This window comes from Pyxicephalus adspersus, chromosome 8, assembly GCF_032062135.1.
Source record: "Pyxicephalus adspersus chromosome 8, UCB_Pads_2.0, whole genome shotgun sequence".
Taxonomy (NCBI): Eukaryota; Metazoa; Chordata; class Amphibia; order Anura; family Pyxicephalidae; genus Pyxicephalus; species Pyxicephalus adspersus.
This window is the reverse complement of record NC_092865.1, coordinates 40,805,030-40,824,016: the sequence shown is the minus strand read 5'-3', so window position 1 is coordinate 40,824,016 and position 18,987 is coordinate 40,805,030. Positions and strand designations below refer to the sequence as shown.

At 36.7% G+C, this 18,987-nt stretch overlaps 1 protein-coding gene across 3 annotated transcripts in view; it reads right to left on the bottom strand.

The window, feature by feature from the left end:
- Window positions 1-289: 289 nt before the first annotated feature.
- Window positions 290-18,987, bottom strand: part of ALDH9A1 (aldehyde dehydrogenase 9 family member A1) — a 22,163-nt gene continuing 3,465 nt past the window's right edge. For all 3 annotated transcript variants that reach the window (XM_072420140.1, XM_072420139.1, XM_072420138.1), the window contains exons 2-12: window positions 16,621-16,808; window positions 13,084-13,229; window positions 11,304-11,433; window positions 10,293-10,427; window positions 9,047-9,243; window positions 8,571-8,711; window positions 7,367-7,555; window positions 6,876-6,963; window positions 4,739-4,880; window positions 1,599-1,711; window positions 290-561 (exon numbers count right to left, since the gene is read on the bottom strand). In XM_072420140.1, the coding sequence (XP_072276241.1) occupies window positions 467-561; window positions 1,599-1,711; window positions 4,739-4,880; window positions 6,876-6,963; window positions 7,367-7,555; window positions 8,571-8,711; window positions 9,047-9,243; window positions 10,293-10,427; window positions 11,304-11,433; window positions 13,084-13,229; window positions 16,621-16,801 (1,557 nt within the window). In that variant the 5' untranslated portion in view covers window positions 16,802-16,808 and the 3' untranslated portion in view covers window positions 290-466. The remainder of the gene's footprint in view (window positions 562-1,598; window positions 1,712-4,738; window positions 4,881-6,875; window positions 6,964-7,366; window positions 7,556-8,570; window positions 8,712-9,046; window positions 9,244-10,292; window positions 10,428-11,303; window positions 11,434-13,083; window positions 13,230-16,620; window positions 16,809-18,987) is intronic.

The following is an 18,987-nucleotide window of genomic DNA, read 5'->3' as shown; positions in this document are numbered from 1 at the left end:
ATTGTTTCACAAGTAGATAGCATGCCACAGCCTAAAGTCCATTTACTGACCAAAGGACATACCTACTTCCAAAGGTAGTAAAAGGCTAATAAACTTTGTGCTGTCTTATCTCTGTTAGATTTCACCACTGTCTGGAATGTTGCATGCACTGTAATCCCTGTATCCCTTACAAACAAAAATTGCAAAATACATTCCTTTTATTCAGTTTTATAAATGTAATTCCATGCAAATTAGATTTGTACTTTGATAACCCAATTCTACAAACCTTCACAAAGAAATAAGTCAGATATTCTGATAGTTTAGGAATCATTTATAGTAAAGAAGGTAACTTATGTGAACATAGTGTTTTTAAGTCAATGTAAAAATGTGCCATTAGTAAAGAAAAAAAGAAATTCAGAAAACTGTTTTACAACTTTCCATAATACTTCTTGAGAATATAACAGTCTTGACAGAGGTTCCATCCAATTTAAAACACGGATTCGACATTCCCCATCTCTACACAGACAGTCTTCAGCTGTGAATAGTACTCCATAGCCACTTGGCCATTCTCACGTCCAAAGCCTGCAGAGACAGAGCTCTATATAACAATTGTTTACAAGCATGCAATGTTAAATAACATTGTATTCCACACTGTGTAAGGAGAAAGTACTTGAGATATATATGTACACATATTCTCCAACCATATTAGGTACAACCTGTTTAACTGCTTGCTAACTCAAAAATCAACCAATCACATGCCAGCATTTCAATGAATTTAGTAACTTTGAACATGACATGGTTGTTGGTGCCAGGTGGGCTGGTCTGAATTTTTCAGAAACTGCTGATCTACTGAGATTTTCATGCACAAAACTATTGCTAGGGGTATACAAAGCATAGTCTGAAAAAGCCATTCTCTAAGCAAACATGCTGTGTTCATTTAAGAGGTTAGATGGGACCAAGCTAATAGAAAGGCAACAGCAATTTAACTAACCACTTGTCACAATGTGCCAAAAATGTCCATTTCTGAATGCATGAATGCCACTCCTATCAACCACAAGCAGGCACCTTTAAATTTACATGTGCTCACTAAAATCGGATATGAGAAGGTTGGAAAACATTTCCTGGTCTTAAATAGTCTTGATTTCTGCTGCTACAATTGAATGATAGGGTCAAAATTTGGCAAAAACATAAAAGCATGGTCCCTGCCTGGCTTGTACGAACTGTTCTGGTTGTTGATGGCATAATTGTGTGGGTGATATTGACAAACTTTGTACCCCTTAGTATCAAATAATCATTGTATAAATACCACAGCCTAATTTATTAGTCTTGTTGACTATGTATGTTTCTTCTGACTGCAGTTTACCCATCTTCTCACAAAGCTCAAACTATCACAAGCTGGTTTCTTGGACATAAGGCCATAAAACACAGGGGATACCAGTGTTAGCAGGAGTGTTTAACGCACGTGAAAAAAAAAGAAAACTGCAGGACATAGGGTCCTGTTTATAAGTGGGATATGAAGGTGATGACACCTGCATGTGAAAAGAAAACATGGTATACTTTCTCCTAGAATTCCTAAATGTCTCCTTTTGTGAAATAGCTCCAGCCAAACAAACACTTACCAGACTTCTTGTAGCCTCCAAAGGGCAGTTCCACTGGGCTGACATTATAGTTGTTGATGAAGCACATTCCAGCTTGTAAAGCAGCAACTACTCTGTGAGCACGCTGTATGTCTCTGCAGGTAGAAAAGAAAGAGTACCTTCAAAGTACCTAAAGCAGCAAAGATTTTTGGGAAGCAGGGGAAACTAATGGGAGTCAACATAAACCGCAGTCATTTCACACCCTTCTTCCCGAGTACACAACATTATTAAATAATTGGTCATGACAGACAATAAATGATGTTTAAAAAAATTCTCAAAGCAGCAGAGAAAACAAAGAAAACATGTTCCTAAAACATTACCTTATATAAACAAAGTAAAAACCAAGTAAACACAGGCACAAAATCGGTAAAAGTCCTTACAGAACCCTACCTGCTGCAGAAATTTGGTTCTTATTATTATTATTATTATTATTAATAAACAGGATTTATTTAGCGCCAACATATTACGCAGCGCTGTACATTAAATAGGGATAATCAAGTAGATCACACAATTCTACAACAAACCTGGCCACCAAAAGATATTTTCTTGTACTTATAGCCAAAATGTTCTTATAAAGGAAACACGGGGAGTAATATTGATCTAACAGTCCTGAAATGTAGCACAACTGCAGTTCTACTCTTTTTGGTTAGGAGTATCAAATTGACAAAATCAACAATAGGAGTACATACACAAGCCCTGTCTGCTGAATCAGACTACTAAACAACAGAAATACTTTTTCTTTTTATTATTATGTTATCCCAAAATCCATGATTATGGCTTGAGTCTGCACAGGCTTTTTTTCTTACTTGAATATTGAGATTCCAGAATGAAGAATTCTATTAGGCTGAGGTCACAGCATCTCTTCTGGCTGTCTCAGCTGATCTCTTTTTGGGTCACTGGGGAACTAGGTGTGGCTACTATTCTATTATTGTGGAAAAATGTGTGTACTGGATTGAAAAATTTGGGGGAGGTATGATTACTTAAGATACTACGTATGCCAGAGTTAAGAGGATACCATATACACTCATCAGTCAACAATAAAACCACCTGCCTAATAATAGGTCAGTCCGTCTTGTGCCAGCAAAACAGCTCTGACTCGTCAAGGCATGATATCCAAAGGGCCTCTGAAGATGCCCTGTGTTATTTGTTACAAAGATGTTGGCAGCAGATTCTCTAGGTCCCACTGCCTTCTCTGATCTGCATTCTTCCCTTAGTGCATCCTGTTGCTATCTCTTTCCCAGGTAATCCATGCTCACCCAGCCATCCAAATAATCTAAAAGAAAAAGTGATTCAACAGAAAGGGCCACCTTCTCTCTTTTCTTTGTGGCCCAGTTCTGATAATCACATACCTATTGTAGACACATTTGGTAGTGAACAGGCATTAGCATGATAGCTCTGACTAACCTGGGATGTTATAATGCATTGTGTTTTGACAATTTTTCTCATAGCCAGCATTACATTTTTTAGCAATTTCTGTTATAGTAGCTCTTCTGTGGGATTAGACCACACTGACTAGCCTGTGCCTGTCACATGTTCACCAGTTGTCCCTCCTTGGATCAATTTTGGTAAGTACTAACCACTGCATAACACCTTACATTGAGAAACTGACTGTTCACTTGTGGTCCAATATATCACACCCTTTGATATGTGTTTGTAATGAGAATCAGTATTTTAACATTACCTGTGAGTGGTGTTATTGTTTTGGCTGAATGGTATGAGGTTTTAATGAAATTGGTGAAAAGATTAATTAAATATAATTACCATATATGCAAGTAAAAAAAAACTAAATAATTAAGTATATTTAGGCAATTTTCATCAGTTTTCAATTGCAACAATGGCTGAATAGATCAAAGCAACCCATCACCAACATTTCTTAACACGACAAAGAAACATGTAAGGACACTGATCATTTTTGCAATATAAAGCCATTTGAAAGTGGTTGTGATTGGCTAAATGTTGCAGTGGGTTGCAATGCTTGCCTTTTTTCTTTTTGCTGTACATCAGCTACACTGATCTCATACATTTGTTTTTATTTTTTTGTCTTAGGGGACACACCAATTTAAACTGGTGCAAGTCAATCAAATCCACTACAATACCAGTTAATTTTTTTTTTTTATCAGTTTCAGTTATTTGACTGCTCCATACAGGGAAACATATACAACAGTGGATGGCAGATCATGCTTAGCATGGATTGCCAACAATAAACTGAAAGCAACAAAGTTGCCTATTCTGTGATCAGCTGAACAAAAATGTACTACTATCTGTTTGATATCTAAGTGTAACACCTTAAAAAGCCCATAACTATATGGATCCTTTATATCCTGTAACTTTTTTAAAAGTAAGCACAACTTTGCAAGATTTAGCAGTCTAGTAAAATTAGTAGCAGTCTACTAAAACTCTCCTCCTGTAAAAAGCATTCCTCCTGAACAATAAAGCCAATGATATGCTTTAAGTAAAGCATTTCATATATTTAACCCATGAGCTATATATTTTTTTGCATGCAAAACTTACCTAAAATGTTTGATTTGCTATGTTGTAAGAATGTGACATGTAAAACTAATGGATGGAAAATAGAGGTGATATGTTGGCTTAATAAATGTAAAGTTATCTGTAATAGACCTTTTGGTTTAAAGCCTAAGCTGCCAATTTACTTATTTAATAAAACAAAATTTTTATTTTTTATTAAAAAAGCACTAAAATCAAATACTAATCAAAACCGATGAAAGGTTATACAAATCATACTTGTACACATTTTCCAAGGAAATGTTGTCCACATATAAGGCTCCCAGCTCCACATGCCGTGAGTGCATAAGTTACTAATAATTTTACTTGGTTGGACAGCCATTAGAAAACAAGAGCCCATATAGAATGTACACGGGGGATTCAGCCTCACACATGTAATTAGCTCTATGTGTAAGTTATATAGAGTGTACATATATTTTGACCAAATGTTAACATTACTGTTACTGTCTATATTATGTTTAGCTACAGAACTGGTGACAGGATATGATAGAAATTCTTTATTATGCTTTCTTGCCACAGCCTCTTGGTAATGCTGATTTCTTTGCCATTCAGCAATATGCTAGCTTTACTTTAGACCCCACCATCTTCAATGTACTGACCTGCTAAAAACTCCTCCAGCCAGACCATAAGTTGTATTGTTTGCTCTTTGCAAAACTTCTTCCTCTGTATCAAAGGGCAGAATTGACATCACAGGGCCAAAAATTTCTTCTTTTACACAGGTCATATCATCTTTACAATTTCCTTTGAAAACAAAAAAACAACAAACACTGAAAAATGAACGAGCATGAGTTTTGCATAAACTGGCATGTGCCATTTTGAAAAACATGATTTGTTATATAGGTAAAAAAAAATCAGTTACATTTCCCACAATATTACTAGATCTATGCTTGTCAACTAAAGCTGATCCCTGTGATAAACTAAATACCCATTTTTACTCACCTAAAGCTTCAGTCACATGATGTTCCAGTCCTGGGTCTTCTGCGGTCTGTTCCTCTGAATGGGGTTCTTCTTGAGGTATCCAACTCACTGCCTGCATGATGTGGACAATTGCTATTGGGTGCCCAACAGCAGGGACTTTACACCATCCAAAAGAGGTGTGACATTATCACAAGGAGACCACCTGGTGCAAGCAGGTTAGCAGTTTCCCACACCAAGAACAAATGCTGGCAGGGGCCCTGGATGGTGGATTTAGCCAAATATATCTTGTTTCAGAAAGTAAGGAGGGGGGCTGCAGGAAGGGTTGGGGGGTAGGAAAAATTAGCTTTCAATTAGGAGAGGGGGTTAATTATTAATAATAAAACAAAGTAAACTGCAATCTACAAATCATCAATTTAGTTTCCTTGAGTTTAGAAAACTTGCTTAATGATTTATACACAACATTTCTCTTTGTATTTTTTACCAATTACATGTGGAGAGGTAGATACCTGAAAAGGCAATCTCTTACATCTGACTTATGCACGAAGTTACTATCAAACTCAAGAGTTAGTATGCTGCAGAAAACAGCCACATTTGATTATGTGTATAAGCCATGCATGAAATAGCATACATATATTCTGAGCATTGTGCATAGAGAATATTTTGTTGAAAAGAAAATAAAGCATGCTACAAAACTAAGCTGTTTATCCCCCCACACCGTTTACCTAATAAAATAGTATGAAATGCCTTTTTATGTTTACCAACCAGTTGCTCCTGCCTCTCAGTGGCTTCCCATAGTTAAACACTTTAATATAGCCAAATAATATGTTTGCCCCAACACATCTATGACTTTGGAGTAGTAACCATTAGGTACTAACACAGTTGAAAACTAAATATTGCACAGCTTTTCCTATCAGTTTAAACAGAGACCAGGGGTAGATAGGTAAAATATTTTGGATACATTTGGTCCATTTTAGAGAACACCTCTTTTCAAAATCTTGCATTTGCTTTGACATGAGCTATTTTAGCTTTAAAGTGAACTGTGATATCTGTACCATTATCATGTCAGAGATATGTAAATGAACCACTAGCAGACTTCACCAAACAAGGGGACCTTGCAACATTTTTGGCTTTGACTGTCTACAGTACATTGTTTTAGAAGTACTTTTGATTGCAAAGTTGCATCTGAACAAACCACAACTGTGCCACCATATTAGAAAAAAAGAAGCTTTCTTCTGGCAACCAATCCATACTTATTCAATCTTTTTCCAATTGTACTTGTGAACTTTACCATTCTAACTGAGGCCTGTAGAATTAGAGATTTAGCTCGTTTTTTTTTTTTTTTTTGCAATTTTTCTGAGCATTTCTGAGTCATGTCACAGAGCATTGTCTTACATTAGGGCAAATGGCCTTCTAACCCTTCCAAGATTGATAGGCAGCTACAATTGCTTCTCTAAGGTCATTGCGGATGTCTCTCCTCATTAACATTGTGTAAACAGACACCTGAATGCCCTAAACCAGCAAACTGTCAAAACTTTTTTTTTCTTAATATGCAATGTATTGTCTTGAGGTTGTGTTTACCCATTTTAGGGCCTGATAGAAAAACAGATTTGTTTTTTTTACTATGCCCTGATATGCAGAACCTTAAAAAAAGAGTGTGTACTTTTATTTTGTCATGACTGTATAATGAAGACATGTGATTCAAAATCAGGAAGAAAAAGCAAAAGTAAACCACTTCCACATAACATCAAAAATATTCTTCCAAAACATATAGACACGTTCTTCATCTACAGATTTAGGTATGTAAGCACACAGAAATACCTAGTACACAGGGGTTCATGAAAAATCCTCCTTTCAGTTTAGGATCTTTTGGGGTGTAAGGATCTCCTCCAGTCAGGATTTTTGCACCCTATATGATTAAAATATGGTAATTTAAACATTTAAATTATTTCAGTACTATTTGACAAATAAATTAATGACACACATTAATGTATACTGTAATCACATTTTATTAAAGTAATTTCTGAGCTCTAATTATAATCTGAAGCAAAAGTCTGCTAATAAGGGTAATATTTATTTGTTAACCTTTTTAAACATTTTCATTTGTTAGCACTATTAATACTAATAAATGTTTGTTTTTTGTATTACATATCAGTTGACATCAGGAACATGTGGAGTGGCTTTTCCACCTAAAAGCCTGAATGGTTAGCAAAGAATAAAAAGACCATCAAACTGTATAAGAAAATTCCACAACATATAAGGCTATCTGACCTAAACTGAAAGCACTTGCTTCACAGTCACTTTCCACTTACTTGTTCCTTTGCGCCCTTAATGAAACCAAAAACTTTGTCCAGTTGTATGCGGTTAATGAGTGGTCCCATCCTGGTGTCTTCCAAAAGAGGGTCTCCAATTTGAATTTTTTTAACCTTCTCCACTACCATTTCTGTAAACTTCTCCAGAATATCTCGTTGAACAAACACTCGTGTTCCATTGCAGCACACCTGAAGAGTACACAAAAATTAAGTGTTATAGGGTAACAATGGAAGAACAGTAAAAAAAAAAGTTAAAATGTAAAAAAAAAATAATAATGAATAAAAAAAAATCACGATTTACAATGTATGTGTTAAAAAGTTCCCATTAGCTACAGCCACTAATTTCAGGACAAACATTTTTTTTTTGTAGCTTTCTGAAGTCGTTCACTTAGAATTACATTGGTGTAGTAGTGTAATAAATTTAATTGATGTGTGCTATAAGGAACGGAAATTTTTCTGCCAAAATGCTCACTCAAATACTAAACAAAAAAACAAATCCAAAACTATATGAAATTAGGAAGAAATTTGGAGCTGGTATATGAGGGCAGACTTTTTTTTTTAAACTTTTTGTCCAATAAAAGTGAAGTGGATCAGAAGAAATATCTTCTGCCCCTTCTTGTCCAGTTATCAACAAGTGACTTGACATGTTGGTGAATCTTGACTAAAAGTACATGTGCCATGTGTACAAACGACATTTGAATCTGACTGAGATGCTGATAACTTTCGATTAGGAAATAAAGACTGGGAGGGCAGAATATTGTGTGCAGAGCAGTGATTAAATTACAAAACAAGTTACAGCAGTTTAACAATTCCATTAACCTGAAAGGCAGCATACACTATGTTAGAGACCACCCAAAGGAGAACAATTCACATAGTGAAGTTGTTAAAAACAAGTGCTTGTTCAATTATTCCGTGCAAATGGAGATGGGTTGATTCAATCAACTCTAGTTAAAACATTAAAACTGGGCTACAACTCATGATATAGTGGGGGAAAGGCATTGGGTAGAGAGTCTAAGGCATGTTACAGAATTTTAAGAGGGAGAAATGAAGCAATCCAGCGCAAAAAAAAATCTATAAAAATCTATTTCAACATTACCAACTCTACATGTAACTAGGCAAATGTTGAGTGTGTTACAAATCTTTTGTGGATACCACTGTGTAAACTAGTGAAGGTTATTCTGATACTGTCACAATCACACTTTACCTGTCCCTGGGTTAGGAAATTTGCCATCATTGCACCATTCACAGCATTTTCCAGGTTACTGTCAGAAAAGATAATGAGAGGAGACTTTCCACCAAGCTCCAAAGTCACGGGTTTAATACCTTTGGCTGCCATGCCCATGATCTGCAAAGAGACATGTTGGTTTACAACTTGTTAATTATTTCTAAAGTATGTAGTATTCCTGTAGTTCTGGTTCATTCTTATTGCAGAATAGCAGTCCAAGTGCACTGTACATTCCAAATGATTTTGATGTATGATCAGTGGTCACATTTGGTCTGCTTCAGTTAGGTGAGAAAACTTTGGAAACTTTAGAAGTAGAGAAAGGCAAAAAGGACTAACATGTAAATAAAGGTGTTACATTGTCAAACAGTGCATTTCATGAAATGATAATACCTTAAAAGAAAAAAAAAATAGGAGTAAAAAACTGCCCAATTATATTTGGAGATGCGTAAATTTACCTTTGAGCCAGTAGGAACACTGCCAGTAAAGGATATTTTTGCTACATCTGGGTGATTACAGAGAAATTCTCCAGTGGCAGCCCCTCCTTGCACCACATTGAAGAGACCAGGTGGACCTCCTGCCTCTTTAAAGATCTCAGCAAGCAAAACGACTGTTATTGGAGTAAAGGGAGATGGCTTGTACACCATGGTATTTCCTGAAGAAAGAACAAAATATATGAATTTAACCACGTGTGTGTGTGTCGCAGCCATAAAGGTTTTTTTATGTTTTTTTTTTTTTTTTGTTTTTTTTTTAGCTTATTCTTGCCAAGTACTGTACATAGTAACAGTTAAAACCTAAAACGGTATTCCATATGCACATACAATAAAAAAATTGCAACCTATCTGTCATTGTGTGCCTGTTTCTGTTTTACCAAACAACACATCTCAGTTCCTAGATAAGAAAAGATGCATTTATTCAAGACAGGCCGATTAGGTCTGTAGTATTGTGGGGTGAGGAATGCCCTTCCAGGAAGGCATCAATCAACCTTATAAAAATTTCAGTGGGCATTCACGGCTATCACATGTTATATATTCTGCATACCCTGGAAACATTTAGAGAGGAATAAAGGGATGCCTTTTTTTAGCAGTCAGTTTTTGAACTACAAAAAACACTCGGCAAAGAGCAACAAAGTATTTATCTGCTAAGGTGTGAAAGGAGTCAAGTTATGGGATTTCAATGCAATGTTTTCAGACATCTCTAGAGATGATAAAATTATGTGATTTTTACCCAGACTTTGGGGCACAAGAGAAAGCTCTGCAGCAAGAGGGTTTTTTTTTTAATTGATATCAAAATATATGTTTATTTCTTTTTATTTCTGGGGCGCTTTTGTATTTCTTTCACATTTGTGCAGAAATTCAGCTTTAGTAGTCACTGTTCTTTCTTGAGTGGTCTTGTATCTGGCTCCAAACATAGTTTTCCACAGCCCATATTGGGTGGACATGCTTGGCCACCACCACAACTCTGTTCTCTGCACAGGCAGAGCACAATGAATGTCACTGATACCTTTACAAAGCAATATCAATCTCGAAAGGCATTCATTGCACATGAAGCAGATTTCTAGCCTTTCTTGCCAGTTAAGAATACATTTCAATTAATGTTTTTGTGCCTGAAGTTCTGCTGTGAAATAGTGTATCTATATAATGCTGATGTGTAGAATGAGTTCACATGAAGTAACACTAAGTTTATATTAGGCAGTACACATACCACAAGCTAGAGCTGGCCCAGACTTCCAGCATGCGATCTGGAATGGGTAATTCCAAGCACCAATCCCGACACAAACTCCAAGAGGTTCCCTCCTTGTGTAAGCAAATGAGCCACCAGTAAGTTGGACGTGTTGGCCTAAATAGAGGGTTAACAACAAAAACATATTACACATAAAACAGGAAAAACATTTTATTACAAAATCATATATGTAAAGGATTAATGTACTCTACAAAGCAGCTCTTACATTACAATATACTTATACAGATAATTACTGTGTATTTAGAAGTTGAAAATATGAAAAGAACTCTGCTCCTTTTTGGGGTTTGAACAAAGTGTGAAAAGGTTAGGAACTCCATCTGATTTTGATTATAGAATAGAATCAACCATTGAACCACATATTAGTAAGCAACTGTAATTTAGGCTTAGGGGCTTAGGAGGGAGCAGTGACATTTCAGCAACTCAGTAAACATTGGAATGACTACTACTAAAACATATGGCACTTCTAGTTGTCTTCACAGTTAATCTTCTAATCCTATAAAAAGAGGGCACACAAGACTTCTACACTCCTATGTGCAGAGAGAAACCACATGGTTAAAGGCCCTGGAAAGTTTTTACATGCATTAAACTTTACTATTAGTGCATCCCAGTAAAGAATGGACTCAGATCTGTAAGCATGAATATTATTTGGAGGTAAAAACACGCAGGGTTCCAGGTGTTTTCGCTACAGGACTTTGGTGTGATCACCAAGGGCATTTTTATTTAATATAGAGGTCCTGTACAGGAAATGTTTTTATTTTTTTAATATTCTGGCATCCTAATTTTAAAAATGCACTGCACGTCACTTTCCAGCTGCTACAAACATTGACTCTGGGATGAGTCGAATTCTTACGCAGGTCCTGCTGTCAAATTTTGGCCAGAGTAGGATGAAGTATTCATCTGCAAGTGTGCTTGTAATGGCTTTTTATAAGGCAAAACACTCTACAATATTAATAAATTTTGGATGCATCTTACCAGCCATACTTCCAGCAAGCCCAGCATAATATTCCAATGTCTGCCATGAAATCTCTATATCCACTCTGGCCTCAAAAATTGATTTTCCATTGTTTATTGTTTCCATGGTAGCAAGTTCTTCACTGCGCTCCTGTTAAAAATATCATAACCAGCAAATTATAAGTTAGTTTGTTCATACGAGGAAATGGTAATTGCTTGTTTTACCATTTGGACAGGTATATCATTTATTTCTATTCCAAACATCTGAAAAATATGCAGCCATTTTAACAAATGAAAAGCGATTAAATCTACTTTCCTTCATTTTTAGTCACAAATATTCTCTTTAAGATGCCCTTCATAAACAAACACATTACCCCTGATTTATTAAAACTCTCAAAGACTGGAGAAGATAGACTTTTAATGGACAACCTGAGAAAATAAAGACAATTCTGCAATCTTTTAGTTTACAGTCAGCTATGAAATAGTTAGCTATTAACATTGTTTAGCTTGCAAAGTCTGTTTGATGTTTAACATTTAGTTTAACTCAAGAAAAGAGTTTACAGTTAACCAATATAATTATATTATGCACATTTACAATAACCTGTAGTTTAAAGTTAAAATAAATAATAAGTACAACTTAATGAAACTTCAGTTTTCTTAAATACAAACATCTTGGCTGTAATAAAGATTCCTAGAATTCTTGCAATACATATTTCAAGAAACTATTCTTATCTCAATCAAGAGATTGAATAAGAACAAGTCAGACTATGTACACATGTGCAATAATTGTAATTGGAAAGGATCTTTCACGATCCTTTCCAACGACTAACGGCTGCACGATGCATAAATAAGTGCTGTACAGCACCGTTCTGCTCTATGGAGAGAGAGGGGGAAAATGACGGAGCGGCACCCCACTGCACTCTCTCCCCTTTACCTTTATTAGGATTGTTTGTCGTCCATTATCCCTGGATCTGCCAGGACGGTGGTTCCGAGGATGAGCCCTGTACACACACAATATTATCATCGATATCGGCCCCGAGTCGATAATAAGGTGACAGCAACTCCAACCCCCCCCAATGACAAACGAATAAACCATCACTGTACACACAGTGCTGTTCGGTTAAATAGAGAGGGAAGGGGGAAGGGTTCAGCATGTGATACTCCATTTTTCTCTCCTCCATAGGAGTGCACAGTAGCAATTTATGATTGGTTGTTCATCAATTCACTCTGGTAGATTGAGAGATACATAAACCATTGCTGACAGCTCTATGGCTAATTATTAAGCTTATTCTACTGATCCAGAATTATAGACCTGCCTGAGCATAAAGTACAGCTATTTTGGAACAGTAGATAAAATAAATATCCCTCTTTGGCAACAAACTTCCAGAATAGATAAATCCTCTATTCTGGCATTGTGTCTCAACTCTCCCGAGGAAGCCATTAAGGCGAAAAGCGTCAGCCTTAATGAGCCTTTTGACATTACCTAGGTTCTCTAAGTGGCTAGAGTATGTATCTATATGAATTATGCCACAGGAAATTACTGTATAGCAAACAATAAAATTGTTATTGGGGTGTCACTTTCTGGAATGTAATCAGGATATGTGTAGGAATTGGCCTTTTTTTTCTAAATTGTTTTTTCTTTGGCAAGTAGAGACAGTTACTACTTGACAGAGGCTCTTAACTTCTGTATGTCACCCAACATTAAATTTAGAAAAATTGGATTTTACATACTTTAATCATATTTAATGACAGCTAAATATTAAAAAAAAAAAAAAAAAATTTTGGAATTACAAAAGCATACCCTAATAATGCGGGCTGCCTCCAACAGAACACGGCTTCTCTCCATTCCAGATTTCTGGCTCCATATTTTAAAGGCAGCCTTGGCACTTTGAATGGCTTCATTTACCTCTTTCTCTCCAGAACAAGGAAAAGTTGAAATGACACGTCCTGTTAAATAAAAACAGCAAAGGGACAAAAACAGAATTAGCATGCAGTTCCTTAAATTTTGAGAGAACACATTCAAATATGCAAGTGCCTCTGTGTCCCAGGTATAAAAGTATGAATAAGGTAAACAAGGTTGGGCATTCATATAAACTGCAACAATAATATAGAGGAATAGTAATAAAAATGGGCTGAAACAACCTCACACCATACTGCATGTGTTATAATGTGTTTCCAACCTGCATTGCGATAGATTTTTTTAGGTGTATTTTTGTTTTAGTGCATTTTTATAATTTTTTTTTATCCTTAGTATGTTATTAATTTGCTGTTGTGCACCGAAACCCATTATAGCATGTTGGAACAAGCTGCAAGAACCTGCAGGAACCTGCACAATGTGCTTCACTGTCAGCTGAACGAATAGGACAAAGGGTAAATGGCCTTGTTCTCACATTAGGGTAAAACCCCTGAAGCCTTTAAAATAAACCAATATCAAGGGAAATCTAGGGGATACAAGTGATTTTCTAAAATTACCATTTGCCTCCCTGTTATGCTGACCCACAAAATTCCATACTTTCTGAATCATTGACCAAAAACAAGTATGCAGATCAGGAAAAAGAATCAGAAGTACCAATCTGTATTCAGGAGTATCAGATATAGCAGCAACAGAGCCAGCATAATATCCCAGCCTTCTGGTCCATTTTTGGAGCCCCAATTTGTTAGAACTATTAAAACTGCCATACATATTCCATGAAGGAGTTACCTCTTCTGGTCTCTGCCCCATTTGCAGACAGATGAAGAAAAGCTTTTTTGGAAGAATGTCTTAAACTAATTAAATTGTTATAATAGAAAAATAGTACATAGTGCACAATTTTAAAAATATTAGCTGGAACATATCCATGGTTTTCAATGCAAAAGTCAAACTAGTCATTTTTTCACTTAACCACAATATTAAAATGATAGGATTGCAAAGAACTACGGGCCAGGTAGAAAAATATAAAGAAAACAGAAGAGGTGTCTGATATCTTAGACAATAAAACCTCAGCGGAGCATATGAAGTCCATAAAATATGAAAATGGTTGTAGAAACAACAATAGCACATTTTCACTCATGAGAATACAAGTTTTGTGTAGTAATCAGGAATTTGCAGCCGATCCTATCTTCCAGTTCATTACACTGCCTTCTTTTACCATAGCAAGAAGCAGAATTGTTGACTTCACAAAACAAAGCTGCAGATTGCACAACATTCAATTCTCTACAGTTTACATAATAACTCAATTGTCTGCTCCTGATTAGAGCTGGGACACTGCACAACACCCACTATTCCCATTACCTTGAATAACTTCTGCTAGAGACATATTCTGTGCCTGAATAAAGCTGGGACACTAACACAAACAGCTTTTAGGAAAAAGCAACAAGGTGTAATGACAAACTTCATTGCTATTAACTGATGACATTTTACACATATAAAGCTACTGAAAACACCTAAATAAACCTTTAGCCAAAAAATATTTCTGTTCTATAAATCAGAGAAATCAGCTGAAGTCTACCTCAGGTTTTAGCTGCTAATAGGGTCCTAACCATGGAAATTTTCCCTTCTGTGCAGGTTTCAACTGAAAGCGAGAATATATCCCAGCACAGACCAGTCCCCAAGATAACTTTAACAGTGAGATTTCCTCCAAAAATGTAGAATGCACCCACTTCCCATTTATTTACCTTTCTGTAGATTTAGTACTTTAGATTACCTTTTATTCTGAAAAATATTTTACTTTGCTCAAACTTTTAGATTAAATGAGAACCAGAGAGTCTGGCTTTATTATTGCCTTCCAAACAATCTCTGTGTTGTTTGCAATCTGATTTAAAAAAAATCATTTTGCTGACTTGATATTGTAGAAAAGAGACACTATTAGGAAGCAGATCTGGTAAGATCAGTAACAGAGCTCAAGGATATTTCATTGATGCAGCAGATGTGCTTATAGGTCACTTTAAAGCTGAACTCCAGTCAGCACTGAAAAATGCTATCTAGTTGGCCCATCCAACAGGGCTGTATAGCAAGGTTTGACTACTCTTTGTCTGGGCTAAGGAATAAGAAAAATGTATCCTATTTCTCTCTACTAAAAGTTTCCACCGCACCACATAATCTGGGCCTTCTCATAATTTGCATAAGGAAGAGTTCCTTCTTGCTGCTCTACCCCTAGGAATAAATCAGGAGGTAACACTTGCTGAGCGAGGGGGCAACTAGGGCTGGGTCTATACAAAAGTTTTTAGCTTGCCTTTAAAACCCTGAAAACCATCTATGCCGCGTTTTTAAAGCGTTTACGTTTCAAGTGCTTATAGACGTGGAAAAACGCCCTATTGGAATCAACAGAACCTTTTACCAGCAACGTTATAGAGAACGCTCATAAACGTGCCTCAAGGAAACGTCACGGTGTAGATTAGCCTAGTGGAATGCATTGGGATTTCAAACATGGACTTTTAAAGCCTCAGGGGAAACACTGGGGAAAATGTCCCTGTAGACTAAGCCTAAATAGTAATTTTTTTTAATGCTGACACAAGATGATTTTTGAAATGTTGGAAAAAAGTTAAGCAGTGTAGAGAATGGCACCAGGTTACCATAATAATGCAAGGCAACAAATGCAAAGCAATGCAAGGAAACAATGTTTGTGTCCCCATTAAAGTGAATTATCATCTCATCATATTCTACTGTTAAAGTGGACCTACCAAAATTTTTACTTTATATGAAAGGGTAGACAACCTTTTTATGTAAAGTAAAATTATTTTTTTTTACAAAAAGTGTCTTTCTTTATCACTGCTGCAATAAAGACAGAATGGGAGCTCAGAGGAGCTCCTGGGATACTCACGTCACGTATCCCAGGAGGCTTCTGGCTGTTCCTTCTGCAGGGGCTTTTTTGTAATGGGAAAAAAAAGCTGATCTCACGCACGCGCAGTGAGTTTGGCACTCTTTTTCCTCCATTTACAGCAGTTCCCCCACGCCTGCGCAATGCAAGATCTGGTGACATAGCCATAGGAAGTAAGAAGACAGAGGAAGATGTCAGCGCCAGGCACAGACATAGGTTGATTTCAGGACGGCATGGGACCCAAAAGAGGACAGCACTGGAGAAATCGGGGGCTCCGCAGAAGGAAAGGTGAGAGTGAGTTTTTTTTTGTTTTAGTTCTGCTTTAAGCTTGTTTTTAATGTGTCCCTGCAGGGAGACTGCCCCTTATTGTGTGACATTGATCAAATAAACAGGTCTGTGAGGACAGCAATAGATAAGTTCTAAGCATTCTCTATGCTATACAAATCGCAGAAAACAGTTTGGGCTGGACCTTAACATTGATTTGAAAAGTTTTATGTTTAGAATAGATAGATAAAAAATAAAATCAGTTCTAAACTTCTTGCCTGTAGATGGTTCATAGGCCTGTTCCTCTCCTACAGAGTCAATAGGCTGCACTCTGGTCCCTCCACGATAATTCAGAGGCAGGGAGTTCTGGAAGGTTCCGGTGGTAAGTGTACGGCTCATGGCAATTCGGAGTTTGGGAAGCAGCAGCTGAACAAGAGGACGCGCCGAGAAAAGTTTCATCAACAGCCTAAAAAAATCAAGTTTCATATAATGTACTTATTCAGTCTAAAATATATTAAAAACATATTTTGTGTATCTATAAAATACATGCACATTTTCCCATATTATATACCTGCAAGTTAAAAAAACAAAAAACAAAATTCAGAGGAACAAAATAATTGTTAGCATTAACATTGCTTTATAATTGTGGGACTTCAGGTTAAAGGGCAATGTCTGTTTGCTTCAATAAAGAGAAAAGATATGGAGATAAATATTGTAAAAGCTATTTTTTATATTGGCCAATCAGAATGTTTTTAAACAATAAAAGTTAATTGAAAACCTAACTGGAAGCCCTTGAAATAAAAACCATTTGATTAATGTCTTTCTGCAGTTTTGTCTCTGATGTTCTCCAGTGATTTTAGGTGCTCCAGTCTCATCACAAAGCCCGTACACATGTATTAAGGTAAAATGGTTACCAATTACAATGTGGCCCTAAAGCATGGGTACATAAGAGTTAAAGGGATGTTAGTTTACTAACAGGGGGTAGGGTCTCATATTAATGGTTCCATTTATTCTTTAAATATTTGTATTATTTTTTTTATTCAGTAACCAGTACATCACACAACATAACAATTAACAGTATCCATACTGCTACAATAGTCTTGCATAAATCAAAGGTTTCAATAAACATAACAGTATAACCACTTACCAAAAATAAACCTTGCAGTAACAGATCACAGAGAAACATTTTCAATATTTAAGAGATGGGGGGTAGGAATAGGGGAGGGGTACTTGATGAGAAAGTGACGATATGCAGTAATGCCAGTTCTGGCCTATTGTGGATAGAAACATCTGGTAAATTACGGATAATGTCTCTTACCTTGAACCAAAAGGATGTAACACTGGACAACCCCACAATATATAGAGTAGACTCCCTGGACTGCTCTTACATCTCCTAAAGTACTGTATAATATTTTGATCACTACAGGGCATATTTAAAAAGCGCTCCAATGAAAATTTGCTGTACCTTTGATGAACATTCAGCCAACACTTTTTGTATTTAAAAAAAAAAAATAATATTTCTTTATGTTGAAATATGTTCAATAATTATACAAAGATGAATGTATTCTTTGATATTTATCATGAAGGTAACAGTTAGCAACTTTTCTGAGAGATGAACATGGAGGAATGTATTTTTATAAACAGAGTGAATAAAAATGTGAAATGTTTGGCAAACACCAGGGAATGTCAGAAGGGTGAATTGCCCAAAATAGTACCTGCTTATTAGGCATCAGCTGGGAAATGAAGCAATAGCAAGGTATACCAGGGGAGGTGGATAGAGGAACTGTATGTTTCGGGAAGCATGTCACCTTCATCAAACAGGGTGAGATTCCACAAAAGGTTGTTAGTTCCTGTGCCCACCTCCACCTGTACTGGGTAACTCTTACTATTGCTTTGTTCATCATCATTATGCCTGCTTAGTTATGACAGATAGCTTTCACTGTATAGTCTATTCTAACATAAGGTCACTTGTTATATTGACAGATATGTTAAATACATTTCATAGAATATTTTCTCAAAAAGATTCGGGCTTGCTAGGCTTTTTTTTATTACCAGCAGGAAAGATCCCTCTTTAGTTTTTTTCCCTGTAGTTAGTGTCATACTTTAGGATGTGAAAATCATTATGCTAATATCTTGACACATCAGCATTCACATCAGCCCTGATTGGTGTGGCCTATTTACAGACGAGCTGCAGGAAATTGTCAGACACATGGTACAGGAGACAGTCAAGGGAGTAGTTGAAAAAAAAAAAAAAAAGAAAGAAAGAAAAACAGGGGGCACAGTACTATCCATGAAGAGTGCGCATGCGCATTATTGTTATGCAAACATGACCGCCCCACTACACCGCTGCCTATGTGTCACTCAAAGGAGAAAAAACTTCCCCCAGAGTGACGTCATGATACCAGAACTCAACACTCTCCCATCGCAGGTCTGAGCCAGAGAGTACAGAGAGACAACCTGCCCACCGCCTTGAGCCAGCAATTCCATGCGGGAGACATAGTCCGCGGCTCAGGCCAGTGCATCCCCCCAGCAGGGTTTTTCTCCTGACCCCGTGAGGGGGCGGACCGACCAGAGCTGCGGACCACCAAAGAATTCTTTGCAAAGTTAAAAGGGGCACGCATGCCCCTTCCCTAAAAAAGTGAGGG